Raw genomic sequence first — 24,628 nt, 5'->3', positions numbered from 1 at the left:
CACTCTAAGATGTTTTGTGCTTATTAAGCAGAATGTTTGCAACAAAGTCACAGGTAGTTGCAAATCCTGTTGAGGAGGAACTTTTGTTTAAATACACGTTTTTGCAAAAGCTTTTTTACGTCGATAATTAAGGGTGCAATTTGCACATCTATTCCATTTCCATGTATGTACATATAGGACTACTTTTTTTGAACATTGAAAGGATAATTGTGTACATGCATGAAACACCATTTCTGGCACTCGGCAAAAACTAAAATGTGACCTCCAAATTGGAATGATGTATTTTGGTTATGAGTTCCCTCTGTAAGGTTGAGTTGGTACCTTGTCGAGGTATCTTTCAAGCCCACTTTGCAAACCTGTTTTCGCATCTTGATTGAAAATTCATGGATGATAACGTGACCTCTGTCTTTTACAGAGGCTGGAGGACCTTTTATTGAACAAGTGTATGTTCTACAGGGCTATGCAGAGGGCTGGAAGGAAGGTATCTGGGAGGAGAAAGTTGATGCCAGACCTTGCATTGACCAGCTTATGTATTCTGCAGACAAAAATGGCCACTACAGGTAATCTTCCATGATTTCATTTTTTACTTCCTGTCTCATTGATGTATACGTAAGGGTACTAATGCCAATTGAGTCATATTTTCATGAAACCTTCCAACATCTATTATCCACGTTAGATTTAGTTTTTTACTTATTTTTGCGTTGGTGATGTAGTCCTTTGCTCCATTCACAAAGCCATTTGTGCTCTTAAATCAAACCTTTAATTGCAGAGGGCTGGATGTATGATTGCAAGTAATTCACAAAAGGTAACTGCATTCAATTCAAGTGGTGGGGAGTGAGCAAGGTGTGGTTGGTCTCGAAAGTTTGTGAGCACCCACAACTACGTGAGGTAAGTGTACTTACACACTCCTCGACTGCCCTTTCCTATTCTGAAAATGGTTCGAGATTTACTCTTTTTTTAGCAGCAGCAGTACATTTCTTTACCCGGTGAGAAGATAAATGGTACACTCACAGTCTCGAAGGGGAAAAGAACATTTAATGGGAAATCTATTTTTCCAGAGATTAAAACAAATGTTCCGTTTCACAATGGCAGATGTAAAAGGTCATACCAGGATGGTGTAAGTGCCAACACAGAAAATGCTTACTGAAGTACAATTGGAAAGCTAAAACCGATGCTACTAACGATGTGTAAGCATGAAAGCTTTTATGAACAGCAGTATCCATTTGTCAGTTCAGTTTAGTTCAATAGTCTTAATTCTGCCATAACAATGGCCATAAAACACTACATTAAAGTAAATGATACATCACTTAGTTTTTCGGATTCATAGATTATTAAAGAGCTTTGCACATTTAGTTAAAAAAAACTGATATAAAACCTCATTAAATATAACATTTGCCCAATTATATAAACAAAAACAAGTATATGAAAATATATATTTGGCACCCCTAGTGATTAGTACTCATTTAAACTATTAGCATTCTCATTAGAGCTAAAATAAGTATCCTTATAAAGCTTACCTCCTCCTCAGTTTTAAAGTGGATAAAATGTAGTTGAGGACAGAGAAATAAATCGTAGGAGTTTCTAAACATTTTTAAAAAAATCAATTCCTCTTGACGTGAATTAAAGTGCTTATGCTTTAAAATTGGTCTTAAAAAGCGTCTTCTCAAGCTGCGGTATAAAGTGCAAAAAAGTATAAAGTGTGTTGTTGTTTGTGATGAGGAGTTGTTACTTGGGCAAACCGGAAGAAATTCAAACCAGGAGCTACGGTTAGGGAAAGCAACCAACAAATGAATTGGAGTTAACCTGAGCCTTGTAAGATACAATCTGTGTTCTTGTTTTTCTACCCAGGTAAGGTACTGCTCTGTCCCATGCATTGTTGAAATAGGCAGATAGTTAAGAACTGAAGTTAAACGACTTGCCATGCAAATCTAATTCATTTCCCATAGTAGAATTTGTTCTTAACTATGGCCTTAGTTTGGGGCCCAATATAGTCTTGAGAATCAAAAATGTTAATCATGCCCATGTTGTTAAAGCTTTTCTTTACATATGTCAACCATGGGATAGAGCGTCTATTGTCGAATTCCAGGCACTTGCCTTAAATGTCTCTTGAAAAAACTCACTTGTGGGGTGTACCGTATTTTGACCCAGAGTAAGAGGGGTGCCATTTTAACTTTGTCTTCTTAATAGCTCATACCCAATTCACTATCGGTTATAAAATTTGGGATTGATTTCGGGTTAGCCGGTGACCGACAAAGACATTTGTTTTCAACTGCCTGCATTCTGAGTGGTGTTTTGTGGCCCCACACACTCACTTCATATGTACCCACGCCCAGACATTTAGACTTGTATAGCTGGACCATCTCTTTATTTGGCTTGTGCCCCAGTGTTTTTGCAGATCTAAAAGATTCACTCACTACTCCCATTTTCTCTATCCTCTTACTGGCCCCATGACAGGTTTGCTACGAACAGGATGTCTAAATAATTGAAATGGACAACCATTGTGATTGCGGTCTCGCCAATAAAAAAAACATTTTGTTTTAGTGTGTTTTAGACCACAACTTAAAATAAACGATTTCTGGTGGTTTACTTTAAGGTTGAGGTTTGTCATAAAACTATTAAAACCATTTAAAAGTTTCTGGAGGCCAATTGCGGTTTGTGAGATTAAAACTGCATCACCTGCATATAAATGAACTAGAACTGGTCGGGACGCAAATCTGGGAGTATAATCACTACATAAACTCACAGCTTTGTCAAGGAAATTAATATAAAATAGAAACAGAAAAGGTGGCATTATACAACCCTGCCTGACCCCTCGGGCTACCTTTATGGGTTGAGTACAAACACCTTGTTGAGTGTAGTGGACCTTGGTGGTGGTATCCCAGTGTAACCACCTTATGAGGTTCAGCAATGGTGGATCCACACCCGCTACCTACATTAATGACCACAGCTTTTTCCTACCCACCAAGCCAAAAACACAGGAGAGGTCCATAAATGCCATACGTAATGAACCTCTCCTGGTCTTGACATATTTTCCTGAGATAAGTGATAAGTTCAGTGCCTGTTCGATGGCCCCACTCCCAGTCAGAAACCATATTGAACCTTGAAAAGAGTTATTTTCGGCCCAAGTTTCCAGTTTTTCCAGGATCACCCATCGTAGAGTTTTTACTGTGGCACCTAACAAAGAAATTGGGCGATAACACGTGGGCAATTCCTAAATCACTTTCTTAAATATAGGTACTACTATGCATTCCTTCCATGTGTTAATTGGGGTCCCCTTCACAACTGCTTTAATGGTATTAGTAACTAATGGACCCCAAAATTCCAAATTAGATTTTAACACGCCAATGGGGACCCCGTTGGGGCCTGGGGCAGCAGTATAAATGAATTTAGTGACCGCTTTTAAGTCAATACATTTGCTTAGCCAGACATCGTCAAAAAAGAGTGGGCCAGTTATCGTTTCCCTACGGGGTTCATCGGGATAACTGAAAAAGGAATGGTGGCAGTGGAATATCCAAAACCGCCAGCACCTCTGCTGCGTTTGCATTAAAGTCAGTATATAACCCTCTTTTTTAAGGCGTGCTCTATGTCTTCATACCGTGCCACCCACAGTATCACCTAATACATAACAGAAATCTCCGTATATATTAATCAATTACTAAACATAGACAGAGCACAGCACAAGGTAAGTAAACAGCCGATTGATCCCAACCAGCAAAGTTATTTTAATCCAAAATTCATGTAGCAAATTCTGTTCAGCCAGCGATCTTCATGACAGTTGTTCTGTAATTACAACATTGCTACAGCTACAGCCGACACGTGTTTCGTCGCCATTCGTGACCTTTTCAAGGCTTCTATACAAAGTAAGGACAAAAAATCAAATACCACATCCAATTTGATGGATCAGAGCACGCGAAGTCTGGATAAAGTAGTCCAGAACAAGAAGAAGTAGTTTGAATATAGCTTGTAAGTCATGTCCATATATCAATTTTCTGCGTATTCCCAATTTAATGCTTTAAAGAAGTCAGTTCCTGAAAATTGTTTGCCACAGTAGCCTCAAAAATAAGTCTTTATGCATGTAATGTCCGATGAGACGCTCTCTCGAGTATAATTAGTCGTCAAGCGGCGTCCAAAAGTTATTAAAGTAGTCTGATGGCAGGGCACCAATATCGTCAAGATTCAGTTTGTAAGCAGTGTCCAGACTCAAAACACCGTGCAGTCCGGCCCCCACCAGCAGTAAATACAAATGTGTTGTTTACATCGAGATGGTCCTCACGATGACCATTTATGTCGCAGATCTTCACACAAGTAAAGTAGCAAATATCTGGGTTCAGATTTATGACTGAGGTTTTTGATTTGATTCATTACTGTTAGTAGACTAGCCTTGTATGTAAGCAGACTAGTGACTTGGGATAGACAGTTGAAAATATTGAGCAAAATCCAGTTCTCATATTTTGGAAGATGTTACTTGAGATATACCAACCACTTAACTTCTAAACATACTGAACTTGGGGTTTGGGTTAGGTGGTACAGTTAATAATTGAAATGAGCTAAATAGTTGTACAGTTGATAATAAGCTTGTCCTTGGATTTCCCGCATATTTTGAGAATTGTGTTAATGTATACTTCTATCCACTTATAACAAGGCTAACAAGCTTTGTTGAAAAATTGGTACCCTAATACTGAATGCATATTCATTTTGGTGGGGATTGAGATCTTACATTTATTTTGGTTCCTCAACCTCTCTCCAAACCACAGCTTCATTCTTGATGTGGGGGGATAATAAACATTAATACCTATGGAAAACCATTGTTCGGCTCTCCTGGCATACACACTGCCTAATGGTAATATCTGAAGGCAGAACCTGGCATCCTGTGCTCCAGATGCAGACCGTTCTTCCTCTCTTCCAGCACACAACTTCCAAATTTTACGTACTTAACTGGATATCACTTCTTCTAAAGTACCAAGTTAGAGATGCTGGCTCTTAATTGCCTCAAATTCAAAATATTATTCACTGATGTGGGTTTTCTCTGAATAATTTCAATATTAGGCGTTTTTAATGTTCATTATACTGCCTCACTTATGTCTGATTGGTTGTTTTTTTTTGAATCGCAAGGAATGTTATCCATGTGATAAACACTTTTTTCTTTTTAAATCTGTAGGCAAAGTTTGCTAAGTCTACAAGAAACCTCTTCTTTTCGAATTTACTTAACCATTAGAAACCTGTCTTCCCCGCATAGGTGCCACCAGTTTATAAATCAGAGTATAGACCACAGAAATATAGTGCTAAACAAATATCATATCAAAATAATTTAATATCATGGAGGTAAATATATGTGAGTCACGAATGGATGTACTGTTCTAATCTCTACATCAAAATACATATTGTCAAGGTAAATATAGTGTTAACTATTCTAAACATAGACTTCTCTATATACGTTACCTTCATTATATTCTGGTAGTCGATGTTTTTGCAGCACAATATTCAGAACTCAATATTCCTCTCCCAAAGCAGCCCAGACTTCATTCCTCTGGCATCATATCTCTTTCTGTGGTTCGGTTTGGTTCAAAACTATACAAGAGCTCACTTATGCCCTGATGCAATGAGCACATATACCACATGGATATCACTGTTTCTCACACAAATCATTAGTTGCCCTCCACCCTAGTATCTGGTCTAGTACCTCCATTGTAATTTCCCTTTGTGAAGAAAGTACACATACACTCCAGACTGGATGCCATATTCTGGCAAGTTTATTAACACATGTCCCTATAACAGAAGGGCAAAATGATGTACAGTCACCACCCTCTGGATGACCAGGCACATCCTTATTCTGAAATACATTAAATGCACTACATTTCACAGACTCAAGTCCTTGCTCATGCGCAAACGGTGAGGTAATGTGAATGCTCTACTCCCCGGTAACTATATAATGGTGGCAGGTGTGAGGTCCATTCATCTAGGTACCTACCAGGGCCATCGGACTCGGGTAAACTGTGCCTGAAATTCTAGACTGAAAGATTAATAACTGTGGGCCAAATTCTCTGGCAAGGTCTTCTTACTGATATGCCAGTCACCTAAGTACTCACACTCAAGGATGGAGCTCTCAATGGGCACTCGCAATGTGTAATATAGTTAGTGCTTTTAAGAGTTTGGCAACTGCCTCCCCCCTCCATCCCCAAAATCCTCTCTGCACATTTCAAGAATAGACGGCAAACTCAGATCTGCTGCCAGTGGCTTAGGTAAGCCACAGTTTCACCTGGTGCTTAGCCACCCAGCCCTTGACGTCTCATCTTTAAGTGGCAATATTGCTCCTGTTCCTGCCACTCATGCTGGGCATGGTAGGGCTGGGGCCCTGTGTCCTGCCAGTTGGAAATGCCTGTGAGGCCAATGCCAATCTCCCCACAAACTCTGCTCTAATTCTCACTCTCAAACGTTCTACTCAATACGGCGTTTTAGCGGGGAGGAGCTTCGCGCGCAACCAAGATGGCCGCGTGAGCTTAGGGCTCCCGAGACCCTCGCAACCTCCGGCAATTATCCTGTCTTTTATCCTGTTTCTCACTGCTATCTTCGTGAAGACGAACCACGTGTGAGGCAAAATCTGCAATCGGATTCCAAATTGGACCTCGGGATCCGAAGTTGTGGCGCCTTGAAGATCGCGGCCTATCCCTCCATGATGCCCGGCAGTGGAGTTGCCATGCTGCCCGATCTGTAATTGAACAACAGCGGCCTACAGGAGATGGGTGTGACCGGTCTGATTGGTTTCACTTTCGGTTTTGATTCCGGAGTGACTGGTGACCGCGAATAAGCTTATCCCTGGGTTCGCTGAGAACGATTGGGCCTACTGCAGCTGTTATACCGCTTGTTTTTCGCTAGGTCTGCGGAACCTTTGAATCGTGTCCACAGTTCTGGGTTCTTATTGCCTGGCGGGACCCGGGGTCGCCATTTTTCCTGCCCGGTTCCACAGAACCACAGTGACCCGTCTCCGCCAATGGCGGGGAAAACCTGATGGGGACAAGCTGAAGTCTAAGACCACTCGTCGAGGTGCCTCCATGCAATCTAACAGTATGGATCGCTATACCCAGGTGAAGGGTTCTCCCGGGGGGGCCGGCACGAAGGAGCAGCCTACACCATCGACCGAACCGACTCTACAAGACGTCATGGCCGCCATTGATGGCATCAAATCCTCATTGGGACACCAAATTGAGGCCCTTGCCCATAAGCTCGATACCGTGGCGATTGATGTGAATCTGATTCGTGCGGACTTGGGCAAAACCAATGAAAAAGTCAAGTCTTTGGACATTAAGACATCCAGCCTAACGAGTGATGTTACGGCACTGCAGACAGACGTCGATCGCTTGAAGAACAGCAGCGATCTCATTGTACGCCGTCTCGAAGACTATAAAGGGAGGGCTCGCCGGAACAACGTCCGTATCATAGGGGTCCCGGAAAAAGCGGAGGATCCGGCTGCGGACCTCTTCGTGGAGGACCTAATCACTCGCCACCTGGCACCCAAGGGACTGAGTAAATTCTTTACTATTGAACGTGCCCACAGGGTCCCGGGTGGCCGTCCAAAACAGGGAGCTCCCCCACGTCCTATAATAGCCAGAATCCTCAATTTTCGAGACAGGGACGCTGTGCTGCAGGCTTCGCGGACTAATGGCCCTACGCGGTTTGAAAACACCACGATTAGTTTTTATCCGGACTTCACTCAGTCAGTCCAGAGACAGAGACTTGGCTTTATGGGTGTGAAAAGACGATTGCGAGATATGGGTCTCAAATACGCCATGTTGTTTCCGGCCAAGTTACGAGTTGAACATGCAGAGCGGACTTATTTTTTCGATCGTCCAGATGTTGTGGCTGACTGGCTTGATACTTTACCGAATCAGACTACTCCGGAGGGCCAACCTGGTGGAGCGGAGGGAGGACGGACAGACCAAGAATAAGTGCCGGCGGATGATGTCCTGAGGTCTCTTGCTGACAATTGACAATTGACTTGAATTTTTATATTCTGGGGGTTGTGGGGTCAGTAGCGGGTCCTTTTCCTCCTGTGTTTCTTCTTGTAGTTTAGCTAGATGGGGGGGGGGCGACAGGCACACTGCAAGTTTGGGTGGTTTCCTGGTGTTACGCAGTGGTGCAGGGTGGGGGGTATTGTAATGGGTTGTTGTTGGGGGGTGGGGGGTCTGGGAGTTTTGTTGGGGACAGTTTGTTTCATTTTGCAAGGCAACATTTATCTATTTTTCTTGAAAGGGGTGCAGTATTCTACCAGGGGTTGGATCTTCTTCCTTTCTGGGATGGGGGTAGGGAGCTGAAATTGATGAGTTGGAATGTGAATGGTTTGGGGATCGGATAAAACGTAGTGTTGTGTTGCAGCTGTTGAAACGTCTCTCTCCAGATATAGTTCTCCTTCAGGAGACGCACTTGATTGGCAACACCTGTCGTGCTATGAACAGGAGGGGGTACTGTCTGGTTGTGCATGCTGGGTTCTCCTCTGGCTCCAGGGGGGGTGGGTATCCTGATTAAGAATTCTCTCCCACTAGAAATAGACACCACTATACTCGATGACAGAGGGCGGTATGCAGCCCTCACGGATAGGTGGGAGGGCCGGACCATTTCCTTGGTCTCTGTATATGTTCCGCCAGGTCTTCAGTCAACCACCTTTGCAGACCTGGGACCGGTTCTTCTGGCTCTTCCGGAGGGACCATTGCTTATTGGTGGGGATTTCAATGCGGTTGTCTCTGGTCTTATGGATCGGCACCCACCCAGGGACCTTGGGGGTGCGCAAAATTGGCTATCTGATTTCCTAGACACCCTGGGCTTGGTCGATTGTTGGAGATTGTTACACCCAACGCAGCGCCAATACACTTTCCTTTCCGGTGCACACAGCAGCCTCTCCAGGATTGACTATTTCTTGGTACCGGCGGGGCAGGCCCTCTCTGTCTCTGAGGTTAAGCATTTGGCCCGTGGTATCTCCGATCACTCTCCGTTATGGCTTAGAATGGAGCTGGGCTCCGAAACTGAGGGTCGTGTGGCCCCGATTAACCCCTGGTATTTTCGAGACCCCAGAACTCGCACAGCCTTGGTTAAATCTATCGATCAGTATTTTTTGGAGAATGAGGGCTCGGTTTCCTCGGCTGTGTCTCTCTGGGAGGCCTTTAAGACGGTTCTTAGGGGCCAGGCCCTGACACTGATTGCGGGTGTCAAGAAACGGAGAGATGAGGAGGTGGTTAAAATTGAGACAGAGATTTCTGATTTGGAACTTGAGCTTGAGCGTGGGGTCACCGGTGCTGTGACACATGTACTGCGGTTAAAACAGCTTGAGTATAGAACATTGGTCACTGACGCAGCTAAAGCCATGAGTAGAGAGCAGCAGGGCCGCCTATATGATGTTGGAGATAAGGCTGGTAAACTACTCGCGTGGCTTGATAGGAGGGAGAGGGCCGGTAGAGTGGTACCCGAGATTGAGACGACTAGTGGTACACTGGTTTCAGACCCCATAGAGATTGTTCGACAGTTTGCGGTTCATTTCAAGATTGTATACTCCTCCGTGTCTGATAGACCGGAGGAGGACTCGCATCTCTTGCTACGTGACATCTCTTTGCCGCGTCTCTCTGACAAGGAAAGAGAGCTGATTGACACTGCAATAACGGCTGACGAGGTGGCTTTGGCGATTCGTTCGTAGCGTTCGGGGAAGGCGATGGGTCCCAATGGTCTACCCATTGAACTTTACAAGTTGAAGCCAGATATAGTTGCTCCCTATCTACGAGACATGTTTGCGGAGTCCCGTGAGTGTGGCTTGCTCCCTCGTGATCAGCGTTTAGCGACCATTGTGGTGATTCACAAGGAAGGAAAGCCCAGAGACAAGTGTACGTCGTACCGTCCCATATCCTTATTGAACGCTGAACCTAAGATCCTGGCTAAGGTCCTGTTGAACAGATTGATCACTGTTATCGGAGACTTGGTTCACCCGGATCAGTCCGGTTTCATTCCGCACAGAAACACCGCTCTCAATCTTAGGCGTTTACATGGTGTTCTCGCGAGAGCATCGACGTTGCCTGAGCCGGCCATCTTGGCGTCTTTAGATGCCACGATGGCCTTCGATACTGTTGAAGGGCCATACTTGTGGGCCGCGTTGGCTTAGTTTGGATTTGGACCGGGTTTTATCAGTTGGGTTAGGCTGCTTTACGAGGACCCCCTTGCGCAGACTGTTGTCAATGGCCGTGTGTCGGCTTCCTTTTCTCTTGAGAGGGGGACTCGTCAGGGCTGTCCGTTATCGCCACTCCTGTTCGCCCTTGCTCTTGAGCCCCTTGCCGCGTGGATTAGATGGGAGCCTTCGATGAAGGGTATTCGGTGGTCTTCTACCTTTGAGGATCGTATCTCACTTTTTACGCTGACGATATTTTATTGTATTTGACCTCTCCGCAGAAATCTTTGATGGTACTGTGTGATGTCCTGGCCTCGTTCGGTAGAAACTCGGGCCTTATTATTAACTGGGCGAAATCCTATATCTATTTCCTATCGGGTGATGTTCCCTCTCTCCAGCGTAACTGTCCCATTCAGATTGCTCAAACGGGGTTCAAATACTTGGGTATTTACATTTCCCTGGACCCGGCACTTCGCTATCAGCAAAATCTTCTTCCTCCCTTGTCGCGATTAAAACAAGATGTCGTGGGCTGGCGACGCCTCCCACTTTCGCCTTTAGGTCGCGCGGCGCTCTTTAAAATGATGTCTTTGCCTCGTTTTCTCTACGCGCTTCAGAACGCCTATGATGTTATCCCCGCTAGCTATTTTCGAGCGATTGAGGACCTTCAAAGAAAGCTGATTTGGGACGGTAGACCGCGAATCTCTCTTGCTAAGTTGGCGCTCCCGTGGTACGACGGGGGTATAGCTCTTCCAGATATAAAGCGCTACTACTGGGCGTCCCATCTGAGCGCTATAAACCACGGCATTTATGGTCCTGCATCACAACCCGCCTTCGCAATGGATAGATGGTTACTACCTGGTGGCGATTATTATAGGGCTCTGTATTCTAAATCTGTCACTGGGGTGCTGTCTGGCCCCACGAAGATTGCGGTACGCTTGTGGCGAGATACGACTAATGCGACGGGGTGGACCGACCGTCTGACTCAGGTGACCCCGCTTTTCTGTTCTGATAGGCTTGGTAAACTCTGGAATACCAAAGGGTTTGATAAGTGGGACCTCATCGGTATCAGCAAGGTGGGTGACCTCTGGGTTAAGGGGCAGGTAAAATCGTTTGAGTCGCTACAGGAGGAATTTGACTTGCATAGGACTGAATATTTCCGTTATATACAAGTTCGTCATGCCTTGCGCTCGGTCTTCCAGGCCGGGGAGGTGGTTCCGGAGTCGTCTCCGCTCGAGGACAGGTTATTGGATGGCTATGTGCCTGATAGTGCCATCTCCCTAGTTTATAAGAAACTGATCAATGATAGAACAGACCTCCTCACATATCTCCGGGAGCAGTGGACCCGTGACGGCCTTGAACTGGATGAGAAGGACTGGCAATCTGCGATCTCCTCCCCAAAGGAGGTCGCGGTCCCAGCTCGGCTCCGGTTGGTCCAGCTCAAGATTCTGCATAGAGTTTACGTCACAGGCCCTCGTCTCATTCGTATGGGTTTCTCTGTTGATGGCCTGTGTAAACGTGGTTGCGGGCAGGTGGGGACGTTCCTCCATATTATTTGGGAATGTTGTGAAGTCTCTGCCTACTGGAGGAAGGTACATGATGTGATGGATGAGGTCATGGGGATCACCCTTCTTCCGGAGGCCAGGCGTTGTTTACTGAATATATGAGAACCAACTGATCATACTGTTGCTCAGACGCTATGGGTTACCCTGGGGGCCATGATTGCCAAGAGGGACATTGCCCAGCTGTGGGGATCCCCGAGGACACCCATGATTGCGGCGTGGAAGGAAAACATGGACTGGTGCATGTTTAGGGAAAAGACTGTCTACCTGGCTCGAGGTAAACCCCGGAAATGGAGTAGGGTGTGGGGACCCTGGAATGAGTACCGCGGAAATATATGTACGCCACCTGTATTAGATGTTCCGGATGTTCTACTATCTCCCTGCGCCTACATTCCACTGTCGTTTTTATGTGTTCTGCTTTGATTTCTCCCGTCCCCCCCGTCTTTCCTCGACTACATTGATTATCGATTATAAAGTGTGGTTTTTCCTTCCCCGTCCTGAATTCAGTACTGTGAATGATATCTCCTCTTGCCTTGCTGTTTTATAAAAATATTCAATAAAAAAAATATAATTTTTTTTTAAATAGATACGGCGTTTTAGCACATATGGTGACAGCCATTCATACAGTAGCAGTCTCTATCAATAATCCAGGAATAATTTACATTACCACTGATTACATCATTCTCCTTTCTTGAAGGCAAGGCATTGTCAACTTCCATCAAGGCCACCAAACGCATGGCTTGCCTTGTGTTCTTGCGGGTGCTGCATCTACATCCGTAACACAGCTCCTTGCATTCACGCTCATATACTGAAAGAGACAGTGGGTAATCACCATAAAAATACCTAATATTCCTGATGTTTCTAGAGAGTTCTTTTTGGGCAATTAATTATGGTTGAGGAAACAACTGAGATATCAAGAGGATACTACATGTATCTGGATTTCGTAAAATGCGATGGGTCATAGTCTTTCCTAAGAATATATTTGTCTTGTATTAATACCTGTTTATAAACAAGGTATCTAGGTCAAACTAAAATGTAGACCTGTGCCTACTGAGTTCATTATAGACTTACTCAGACTTGCAATGACAAAAATCTTTTTTGTCTTTTAAAAACCAATTTTTCCTCCAGACCAAGGGGGTCGCCATAGGGGCTCCCTTCGCCCCGGATGTGGCCATTATCTATATGGCGACCTTTGAGAGAACGTTGTCCTGAATCATCTTAATCCATTCAGAGACCATCTTGGTCTCTGAATGAGATATATCGACGATATTCTCTTCGTTTGGAATGGTAGTTCCAGCCTATTAGCATCCTTCCACATCTGGCTGAATGAACAGTCTCCTCATCTTCAATTCACCACACACTCAGACACCAAAAAAATAGATTTTCTGGATATTACCATCTTTGAAGATGCGGGAGTCCTGAAAACCACCTTGTACCGTAAACCAGCCGAACGAAATTCACTGTTGCAGTACAATAGTCATCACCCCCGGGCACTCCGTGATAACTTACCCTTTGGGCAATTTCTTCGGATCCAAAGGAATTGTTCCTTCAAAGAACATTATATGGACCAATCTGAAGATTTATCCAACCGTCTTCTAGAACGGGGTTACCCCAAGAGACTTGTCCGTCGGGCTAGGAAACGCGCGTGGTTTAATCCCAGGGAAGACTTGCTCATCCCCAAAACCAAGCGCGATAGCCTGAATGACCGCATTGTCTGTGTGACTACTTTTTCTACAAAGAGCAATGCCATCAAGCGCACAATTAACCAACATTGGGCACTTGTTGCAGATGATATAGATCACAAGGAACTTCCACTCCATGCATTTAAAAAGGCGAAGAGTGTGCGGGATTCTGTTGTCCGTTCCTTCTTGCGGAGTCCTGAAGACCCTTCTCTTTTGACTATGTGGAATCTGTCACCCATTGTTGGCCATTATCGGTGCGGGCAATGCAAGGCCTGTGACAGCATCATACAGACCAAAGAGTTTGAGCATCTCAATATCAAAACATCTATGAGATCTCATACTAATTGCAATTCAACCAACATCATTTATGCCATTGTGTGTCCGTGTGGTTTGATATACATTGGCCAGACCCAACAAAAAGCCAAGGTCCGAATTCTACAGCACATGAGCAAGATCCGCTGTGAAGTTCAGGGTGCACCTCTTGTGCAACATTTTAAGTCTGCCCTGCACCCTCCAGAAAGTCTCAAGTGGGTCATTTTAGAACAGGTGTCATTGGGCGCTAGAGGTAGCAACATCGCAGACATCCTCTACGTAAGGGAGCTTAAATGGATGTTTCGCTTTAATTCCATCAGCAATGGCCTCAATGAGTATGACAGTTCTTTTTCCCAGCTGGCTCTGCTTCATTAGAGTGTTCTTACTTATTACAACTCTGTAATATGCATCATCTCTTATTCATCCTCAATGATGGTGTGATCTCTATAGGTTGGGTGGCGGAGTTTTGTTACCCTTTGGTTTATGTGCATGAACTTTGCGTGATTATCATCATACGGTAACAGTAGATGTGTTGGCCTTTACCGTCCTGTGACAGGTACACCATTATTTAACATCAACACGTGATGATGGGTGTTATTGGGGGTCAAATGTAGGAATTTATTCTGTATCTTAATACCAAGATTGGGTTACCATGCATGCGTTGGCCTATACCGTCTTGTGACAGGTACGCCATACACTGTTTCTTCTAATATGTCCAAATCCTAATTGTGATTTGATTTTGCAATGTATGTTTTTAGGAACAACCAAATTGATCTACTATGCTATTGAAAATGAGTTGTCAATTTTATGCATTGATCCATTCTATGAATTCTCTAATGTATCTCAATGCAAGCATCTAGACACCCTTTGGGATCCTGTTCCCCCCAATTTATTTTGAACGTATACAAATGCACACACGATCAGTCACCCTGGGAGGATTGATTACTGAGCGCAGCATGTAACTATATTTCTTTTAACATGCCCCTTAATGATAATAATATGATGCCATCTGGCTACTGCCTCTTACTTATTGTGGCCTGACATATATCATAGTTGGACATATTGGGAGGCATCTTGGTGCACTCTTTGACTTGATGAACTAATCATCCTATGATGGCCGCCACTATAAACCGTATCTCGAATACACTTTCGCCTTCCTCCATTTCCATGCCGATCAGTACCATGTGATCGCATTAAAGAATGGAGTTGTTCGGCGAACTCTGTTACGCTGTTGTGGCTTGAATTTTCAGCTAGAAACTACGCATCAGGTACGTCTTTAACCCCATGGCCCCTCACTTGGACACTGGTTAACTTCTGTTCCGAGTGGACTCTCACGGAAACCTTGTTTTTCGTGTATTTTATACAGATGCCTGACTGAATCAAAAGACTTGACAGTGTATGACGAGTATCTCGGCGCCCGACTTCATTCCTTTGGCTACCGGTAGGCGCCCCTTCTGCTTTGTTCTTTTGTTGGATTGTTTGACAAGCTACGTGCCCCTGACGCTCGCTTTATTTGGTGACGTTCTGATTGTTTCCTTTCAGAGACCCACAGTTGCCCGATTTATTCCGTATCTATCCACACATTGATGTGATTTGGTGTTTTCTCTGTGGAAGTACATTTATGCAAGTGTCCCATACCATCCGTGATCTTACCTGGAATTACAACGTGGCGCACATTGTAAGTTTACTGATTTTGTTCCAGACACGCCTTTCGCCATTTAATCTGTCTGGCATGGGCTTACTGAAATCCATCTTTTCTTCCCTATCCAGAATGACGCCTCTCTTCAATGCTACTCACCCATCTATGTATGGTAATCCTTTCTGAGACCAGAGGTTGGTCTAGGAGTCCAGGCTCTACGCCCTGTAGGATTGTTAGTTCTTTCTCCGCCTTTGGAAACGAGCATCCTTGGTATGTCTTGTTTTCCTTAATTTTGATGTGCTTAGTTTTTTTTTTTATTAATTATTTATTTAGGAATCGACCCTAATTGCTAATTTATGTACTAACTAGGTCTGTGTCCCTGTCTCTTGTCCTGATGAAGACCCCACTGCAAGGGATCAATTCAAGCCTGCTTCCATAAAGGGGTCGAAACGTCGACTATTTCCCTGTGTTTCCAGCTTCACTCCAACATTTGTGTTATTTATTACACTCATGAAGCATGTCGTCTTGTAGTGTTATATTTGAACCTACGGTCATGTACATTTAAGTTAGAGTATTTGCTAATCTACTACTGTGTGGCCTTTCGGCTTTTTTCTATGTCACTTACCCCTTCTTACACTCACTGCACATTTCCCTTCCCCTTTCCAGGGCACTATAACCAATAAGTTTTAAGTATTGTATCATGAACTGTTGCCCTATTGGTAGGTTTAGCTTCATTGCAATTAAAACAATGTTAGCAGATTGACTCTTTTGTTTATATATTCGGACTAACTTGTGTGGTTTGCAAATAATTTTGTGTGTGTTTACTGGGATCCTTCTCTCTCAGCGCTATACTTACCCAGGTCCCAGTGACGATATTGGGTGAACCCCTTCTTTGCAACCGACCTGGTTTTGAAGACAGTATAAAAACAAGGAATAAAACAAATTAAATAAACCCAGACAGTGTCACATTGAAGGCCTCGCTCAAAAAGTGCTGAACCATGATGTGGTGTGGTAGTGTCACTGAATATGGCAGCCCAGAGTTAAGCCTCATCCAAACCTATCATTACATGATCTGACCCTGTCATTGTTTTGTACGCTATGCATTTTTATGGTTTGCTCAGTGTGCTACTAGTGGTTGGTATGCAGAGTTGGTATTTTATTACTGATTGTGAGGGCTGATCATTTAAGTTTGTTCTTTGCCTTTCTGCAGCTTTGTGTTTCATGTCTTTTTGGGTTTCGAAGCATAACTGTGCTTATTAAGGTTTTTGTTATATATTTCTGTAAGAATAGTTTAAAGCAAACATTAAATATAAAATATTTAATTAAATAACTTCTCCCCTAGGGGCTGGTTCTGGGGCTATGAGGAAACAAGAGGTTTGAATGTGAGCTGTCTGTCAGTTCAAGGATCAGCATCCATTATGGCTCCTGTCCTTCTGCAAAATACATCTGCACGGTAAGCTTCTGTTTGCCATACAACTTTACCGGGGGTTGAACCAACCACCTCCACAGACCTTTATCCATGCTTCAGTGTGGTGGGTGCCATCAGCTAATCAACATCAACCTATTAGTGAAAATTAGTTTTTTGGTTTCTACTTGTTGACTTTTGCAAAATACATCTGCATGTTAAGCTTCTGTTTGCCATACAACTTGATCGGGGGTTGAACTAACCACCTGCACAGACCTTTATCCATCTCTGCTTCAGTGTGGTGGGTTCTACTTGATGTGGGGCGATATGACGCCCCATCTCCAGTCGCACTGCTAGATCACGCTTATTCAGCATTTGCTAATTTATACAACCATTTAACTCAGTATCTTCCATATACTCATTTTTCTTAAACCTACTCCTATTACTCGGTTTCAGTTTAATTAACACGTAGGAATGTAATGCCATTTCCAAAGCTTCCCATGTTAACATTATGCCCATCCGGACCTCTGACAAAAACATAAACTGATGCATGGTTCGTCGAAGGCAGTGTTTAATAAAACCCAATGCATTTCAGGCGACCAGAGCCCTTCTTCAGGGATCTATAAGTGACAATAAAACATTTACAATTGTCTTATTGGTCATAATTTATTAAATAATAGGAGTATGTTTAAGAAAATGGAGTATATGGAAAATACTGAGTTAAATGGTTGTATAAATTAGCAAAGTCTGAATAAGCATGATCTAGCAGTGTGGCTGGAGATGGGGCGTCATATCGCCTCACATCAAGTAGATTTCATTGTTGTCATTTGGGCAAGGAACTTTTCCAGTGAGCACGCATCGTTGGGAGATATGGGACTGATGAGGATAACTTGTGGACTAATAGGTGTGCATTCCACCATTATAACTCAGTGTGGTGGGTGCCATGACCTAGTTAACTACAACCAATTAGAGAAATTTTTTTGTTGGTTTCTTCTTGTTGACTTTGGGCGCTTTTTCATATTTTTTATTACTACTGATCCTTAATTCATGTTTTACAATTTTTTTTTAATACCTTCTATTGTCTTTAACTGAATTAGTTTGGCAATGTTAGCTTCTTTTTTGCTTAACTGTCAGGTTGACATGGTGGTGCTATTCATGTAACACGTACAAATTTCTCTGAAGAAGGCCTTGCTGCTTGTGTCACTCTACAATTGGTAAGGTTGGTGCTCCCCACAGAAATGTTTGTACTTATAGGCATTGAAATGTATTGGTTCTCAACCACATCTCATACCAATACTGTATCCTTCCCCTCAATTTAACTATCTTAGTTACTATAGAAATAAAAAATAATCACAGTGAATGCTTTCACTTGCCTGAAATTGGCCAAAGGAAAATATATTGTTACTGGTGATGCTATGTAATACACTACCTATACAGGAATCATAAAATGAAGGCAGATGCGAGAGGAATTCATTTTTGTTTTAATTTCATCCTTTGAAGAAACCACAGGGAGAAATACGTTATCCGATAATCCGGGGGAACACTGGATTTAGAGGTGCATGAAGTATGATTGTTATTGCAGCCACCAATGGCTTTCCTTTGTCGAACTTGATGAAGGAGTTCAGAACAAATATTGTATGGCATGACTGGGGCCATGATGTCTTTAAAATAAGTGGGTACATGTTCATGCGTTGCAGTGGGTAGTGGTTAATCTGTGAGGAGTTTTCCAATTTCTACAGAGAGCGTTTAGTGCATGTGGAAAACACACAGGAGAATGTGGTGGACACACAACGTTAGTAGAATGGGATCGAACAAAGGCTCACTTGAGCGCAGAGGATACTGCATGCCTTCATTCATCACCTAAAGTGAGAAGGATTGACGACTAGAGGAATTCCTAGAGCCCTTGTGGTATGATGCTCAATAAATAAATACAGATCTAGTGAGCCATTACAAACCTGCATTGACTAGCAATCTTTTTATTCCCTGGAATAGTGGTTGTAGGAAGGTAGGATCCTTCTGCACGGTTACCCCCAATTTTTTTGCCTGGTGCTCGGCTGTGTGTTTTGACTAGTGTGACTGGGATCCTGCTAATAAGGACCCCAGTCTATCTGCTTTCTCCCTAAACTGTTGTGTTGAGTACTTGGGTACATCCCAGATTGGATACTGGGTACCCCTATAGGTCCTTAGTATATGGTACTAAGGTACCCAGGGCATAGGTACCCCAGAGGTCTCCCATGGGCTGAAGCATATATTTTGCTACCATGAGAGACCATTCAAAAGCCTGTGTAAGCTGGTGTTAGCACCACTTATTAAAGATATAGGTTTACTAGATCTTGGGTCACTGTATTTAAAATCTATAAGTCACTCCTAGGAGCAGGCCTTTACAATCCTGAAGGCAGGGTGTTTGGTTCTAAGCGAGAGGGTGCCCCTGCATGAGCAGGACACCCCTGCAGCCTATGAAGTCCATTCTCCCGGGTTTTCGGTGAAGCAGCTATATACTATGTAGAGGGGCACCGCGTAATTACGCAATGACCATCTCGAAAATGACTACAACTAATCCTATCGGGCATGGTATCAAACATGTTGGAGTCATACCTCCATACCCTAAATAGTGTGGGAGATATGATTCCAAGCACTGGAAGAGCCTTCCTTTAGGCTCTCAATACTCCCGGTACCAGCCTTCTTGACCCGGACAGCACAAAATAGTTGCTGCCGCCCAGAGACCTGGTTCTGACCTCCTGCTGCTTTCAAAAGACACACAATTGATGGACAGAATGCAGAACAAATCAAAACATTCACCCCCAGTCAAGAGATCTGGGTTATATCCATCATTCTTTTTCTCACCATGCCACCCCAATTTAGACCTGGTCATATGCAAATCAGTCTTGACCCTGTGCCTCATGGGAAGAGTCCAGCCCGAACTGCCAAGCCAGGTCCTCCCTGGACTGGAAACAATAATCCTAGAACCGTTTTCGGGGTTTCACCCCTCATCAGCCAGGATAGCTTGAATCCAGTGGCACAGTGCGCCCTGGACCAACCTCCGGCATCTCCTGTGACCAGAATCTTCAGCCACACCGCATCGTGGCCTCCATCTTTTGGTGAGCTGCTTGAGATCTTCTCGCGACTCAGCCTGTGGGTCCATTTGAGGGTCACCTTTGCTTCTCTTAGGCTCCCCTGTTTGCTCGGGGGCCTGCCCTGACTCCCCTCCCTTTGGTGAGTCCCCTGGAACTTGCTGCTCCTACTTTGAGTCCTGCGTGGCTTGCCTTTGCCAAGGCTTGTTGGTGCACCCGCTGGACCCTGACTCCTCAGCACTCGCCATCCTTCGTGGAACAACTTGTGCATGGTTCCTGGTCTTCCTCAGCATCGCCTGGTCCTCACAGCTGCAGAGTCAAGGTCACCGTCATCCATCCTGCAACAAGTCTCCTGGTCACTCCTGAGTGACATAGATTCTGTCCCCTCTGCTTGCAGCTACTTCTTGTTTAGATCTACCTTTGGATTCCACCGGACACTTTCTCCTCTTCCAGCAGCAGCACTTTCTTTTTTTTTTAATATATATTTTTTATTGATTATAACACAAGAGTAAAAATGTACATATCGGGCGTCACTTGGCAGAACATATTACAGCAGTGAACGGGCAAATGAGTTGTGGAAGTACACTACAGTTATAGTCATCTGAAAAATATCAATAACAGCTTAGAACTGGGGCAAAACCATACAATACAGATAACCACAGGCAAACATTATAAGAACCCGCCCACCAAGGATACAGGATATGTAGATTGGACACTCGACACCCAGATATGAGAACAAAAGGCTCAGGAGAATATGCCACATCTCTTGTGAAGAAGGGAAAAGGGAAATAGACAGGTCATAGAACAAAATAAAGGAAAAATAAGAAACCCCCCCACAACTCCCCACCCTGCACCCCTGCAGATGGCTACGACCTAACCCCAGTAGCAGCGTGCCTGTCACCCCCTAATCTACACCCCAAGGAAGGGAAAAGACGGAGGAGGAGAATTATTACAAAACGATACGGGCTCCCGGACTGCCCCCCCCCCCCCGCCAAAGGCAGATATCCCCTACCGTGGTATTAGGCGATTTATAGCAGACTAATAAACAAACCGATAGGGGAGCCACTGACAGAGAGAGGACCGTCCCGCCCGTCCCCCGGCACCACAGAGGCAGCAAATCCCGTTCGAACATAACCGTTACACCAAACCCAAACAATCAGAAGTCCATCTGGCCCTCACTCCCACAGATACAACCCAGCAGAGCCAAAAGAAAGTCACTGTACCGAATGAAAAGAGTCAAAATCAGCCCTGGCCCTTGCGATCCATTGTACACACCCCATCCAATAGGACCAATATAATAACCAAAGAGCCAAAGCAAAGCGTTGATGAAAAAGAAGATCAAGATAGCCAGAAAGGGTCAAAAAGGTTAAGTCTCGAAGTCTATCAGATACACGAAAGTCAATCCAAAAAGTATCAATGGAGAAATCCAGAAGAGAAGGAAGGAGTAAGTCCTGTGTGGGCGATAACTTTGCCGATCTCGCTAGTCGTTCAGGGGAGCTGGTAACGTACCGCTGTAGTTGTACGAATACAATTGGCACCAGTGTCTGATTATGTTCGGGGTCCTCATCCCGAGGTAGCTGCGCGGGGATCACCGTATGTTGCAGGTCTGACATAAGGCTGGAGTCCGTTCTCAAACAAACAGTCTCGATGCTTGCAGTCAAATTGTGGAAAGCAGTCTCCATTTGCAGGCGAAGAACCCCGATGGCGGCCATTACGGTCCCCAGGGTCAGTCCATGCATCGTCCGATCCATCTCCGCGTGAGCGATAGCAAAGCAGATCTTCAACCCCGCAGGCCAGCTACTCCGGGGAAACCAACAGGCGCGGAGTGGACGGAAGCGACTGGCGACTCACAGTGTAGGAAGGTGGATATCTGACTATGGTTACCCCCAAACTTTTTGCCTGGTGTTTAGCTGGTTTTTGACTTTAGTTGGCCTGGGATCCTGCTATCCAGGGCCCCAGGCTAATTGCTCTCTCCTTAAAATGGACTCCATGTACCTTAGGTACATACACAATTGGAATTGGCACACCTTATTGGCCCCTGTAACAGTGTACCCAGGTACCCATAGGTGCTTCCAAGGCCTACCAGGGGCTGCAGCATGTATTGTGCCACCCCTGGCCTGGCCTCCATATTTGACACAACTGGCTGATCACTCAGCTGGGGTAAGTAGGTGTAACCACCCCTTACTTAGGTGTAGTATGCCTATACCTAACCTAAAATGGACACATATGTTCCTATCAGTCACTCCTATGGAAGGCCTCATCAATCCTGGAGGCAGAGTGCTTGGAAATATGTGAGATGGTGCTCTAGCATGAGCTAAGCCTGTCTGCAGCTTTCGGAACCATGTCCTTTAGCTGTTTCATGATATTGCCATACCATATACTCTTAAGTGCATTATGAACCTCGCGGTTAAATGCTATCTTGGGTTTGGCTTTATCAAAACATGTCGAGTAAGGTGTCATACGAATTGGAATACTACCCCCTCGCCAGTTCTGGCGACGGGGGTAGCATTCCACCCTTCTAGAGGGACACGACATGTACCTAGCCTGAACCCCGGTTAAAGTTAAACAAAGCCTTAGCATCACAAAATGGATGCTGCCACCACAGACACAAGTCTGACCTCCTGCTGCTGGGAGTCCTTCCAGCGAGGGCAGCTTGGACAAAGGGTTTCCTGCCTGGGGAGGTGCTAGCACCACTCCAGACAGGATTTTGTGTATTGGGTAGGACAGGGCTGAAAAGAAACAGACATGCCTGGGGCACACAAGGTGTCCCTGTGCATAGGCCAGTTCAAACCGGTGCTCGGGCTTTCCAGCCCCAGTCCTGGCGCGAAACTGGACAAAGGAAAGGGGGTGTAACCACCCCCCTTCCTGGTTCCACCCAGAGGAGGGACCTAGTAGGTGATCCGGCCCCCCAGATTCGAATAAGAGTGGGAGCTGTGTCCTGAGACTTCAGATCATCCTGAATCAACTTGAAATACAGGAGAAGACTGGACTTCGACATTCTGCTGCACAGAAGACGGAAGAGAATCTCCCTTGTGGCCAAGGAGTGACCACCCTGTGAACACAGGCACCAACCAGCAACTCGACGTCTGCTTTGCCGCCGGAGCCCGAGCCCAGAGCCTGACAAGACCCAGACTCCCAGACTTCTCACAGCCCGATCCACAGTCCCTGCAAAGAAGGGACCCGTGGAGGCACCGAGAGACGTGGGACCGGACATCTTGGAAGACCCCCGAAACGCTGACTGCGCAGCATCAGAGGCACCCTCGACGCTGTGCTTTGGGGTTTGAGAAGCCCCAACCTCGAGCAGCCCTTGCACCGAAGATCAGCCCCCCAGCATCTCCACGATCTGCGTGGGGCCCTTTTGCATCGTGCCACTCGACGCGCCTAACCGTCCACTTGCCACGCGGCTAGTGGCCATCTTGGCGACGAAACCTACAACTTTCACTGCAGGTCTGGTTGCTCCAGACTTGCCCTTGCTCCTGTAAAAAGGAGCCCCTGCTCTGACCTTGCTGGTCCGAGTAACAAGCCTTTATCGATTCCTGCGTGGCTTGCATTAGCCAAGGCCTGTTTGCTTCTATCAAGTCGCCGACACCGCCAACAGCGAGAAGCCTGCGTGGGACAGCTCGTGACCGACTCCTGGACGTCTTCGACCCCTCGTGTCCACGTGGCTGCAGAGAGAAGCTACACCTCGACGCCTATTTGCACCCGACATCGCCTGGTTCCACTCTGGTTCCACGGTAGTCACTGGCTAGTGACTTTGAACATTGTCCCCTCTGCTTTCAGGTCTTCACCCCTTCAGATCCACCCTTGGATCCACCGGAACTCTTCACATCGAGCCGCCTGCAGCATCTCCAGCTCCAAGCACCATCGACCTGCGTGACGAAACCCGACACTACTTCGACCCTATGCTCCCGCTTCCTGTGGGTGAGGTAACTCAGCTCCGGCTGTGTTCCCACACTGGTACACACCTCTAGTGTCTGTGTCTCAAGTTTCAGCTTTCTAGGTCACTCGGAAGGTTCCTTCCTAACTAACTTTGTACTTTTTACGCACCATTGACATTGCATTGGTAAAGCGTGCACTTTCCGCACTGCTCCCGAGTCCTGCGGGCCTTTCCCGACTTCTTCACTGCTAGTCCCGAACAGCTCCAGCGATTCCCCAGGCCCTAGGCCTCTTCACTTTCCCCATAGTGGTTCTTATACCACTATTTTAGTATATGGTTTAGGTGGCCCCTAGGGCTCATCCATATTGTGCAACTTTTGTGTATTTAAACTGTGTTTTTGTTTTAACGCATTTGCTTCTGTGCTCATAAAGAGTATCGGGGATATTTGTAGTAATAAATCCATATATATTTTCAATATATATCTGTGTGGTGTCCTTTCATTTGGTATTCAAGGGATTGTGTATGGTAAAACAGCTTGCTTCACATGCCTTTACAGAGTTTAGCCTAAGACTGCTTAGTCCATGCTACCCCTAGGATAGCTTGTCTATAAGGTTGACTTTACAACCTGCACCATAAGGGTTTCTTGGCATGATACAAGGTGATCACTAGAACTAGTGAGCATCATATATCAGGCCAACTTCTCACACACAGGAATGGCACTCTTTACACCGCTGTCGAGAGCGGGGGCCCCACCCGCGGACCCCGAGGGCTGCAACAGGGTCCCGGGACCTGGCCCCCCACCCACCGCGGCAACCACGTCTCGTCGCCGTCGTCTAGTATTCGCCGGGACCAAAGACCACCACCAGGATCGAGAATATGTTCCACTCCGATGAGACCGGACTCCGCCGGGTACCCGCGGCCGATGTTGTTCAACTGAAACCC

At 45.4% G+C, this 24,628-nt stretch overlaps 1 protein-coding gene across 1 annotated transcript in view; it reads left to right on the top strand.

The window, feature by feature from the left end:
• POFUT2 (protein O-fucosyltransferase 2) overlaps positions 1-24,628 on the top strand; it is a 186,212-nt gene that overhangs the window by 59,694 nt on the left and 101,890 nt on the right. The window contains exons 3-4 of the mRNA XM_078680558.1: positions 416-560; positions 16,676-16,786. Of these exons, the coding sequence (XP_078536684.1) occupies positions 416-560; positions 16,676-16,786 (256 nt within the window). The remainder of the gene's footprint in view (positions 1-415; positions 561-16,675; positions 16,787-24,628) is intronic.

This window comes from Lissotriton helveticus, chromosome 3_1 (genome assembly GCF_964261635.1).
Source record: "Lissotriton helveticus chromosome 3_1, aLisHel1.1, whole genome shotgun sequence".
Lineage (NCBI taxonomy): Eukaryota > Metazoa > Chordata > Amphibia > Caudata > Salamandridae > Lissotriton > Lissotriton helveticus.
Note: the sequence above shows the minus strand (reverse complement) of the source record. Positions and strands in the feature narration are given on the sequence as shown.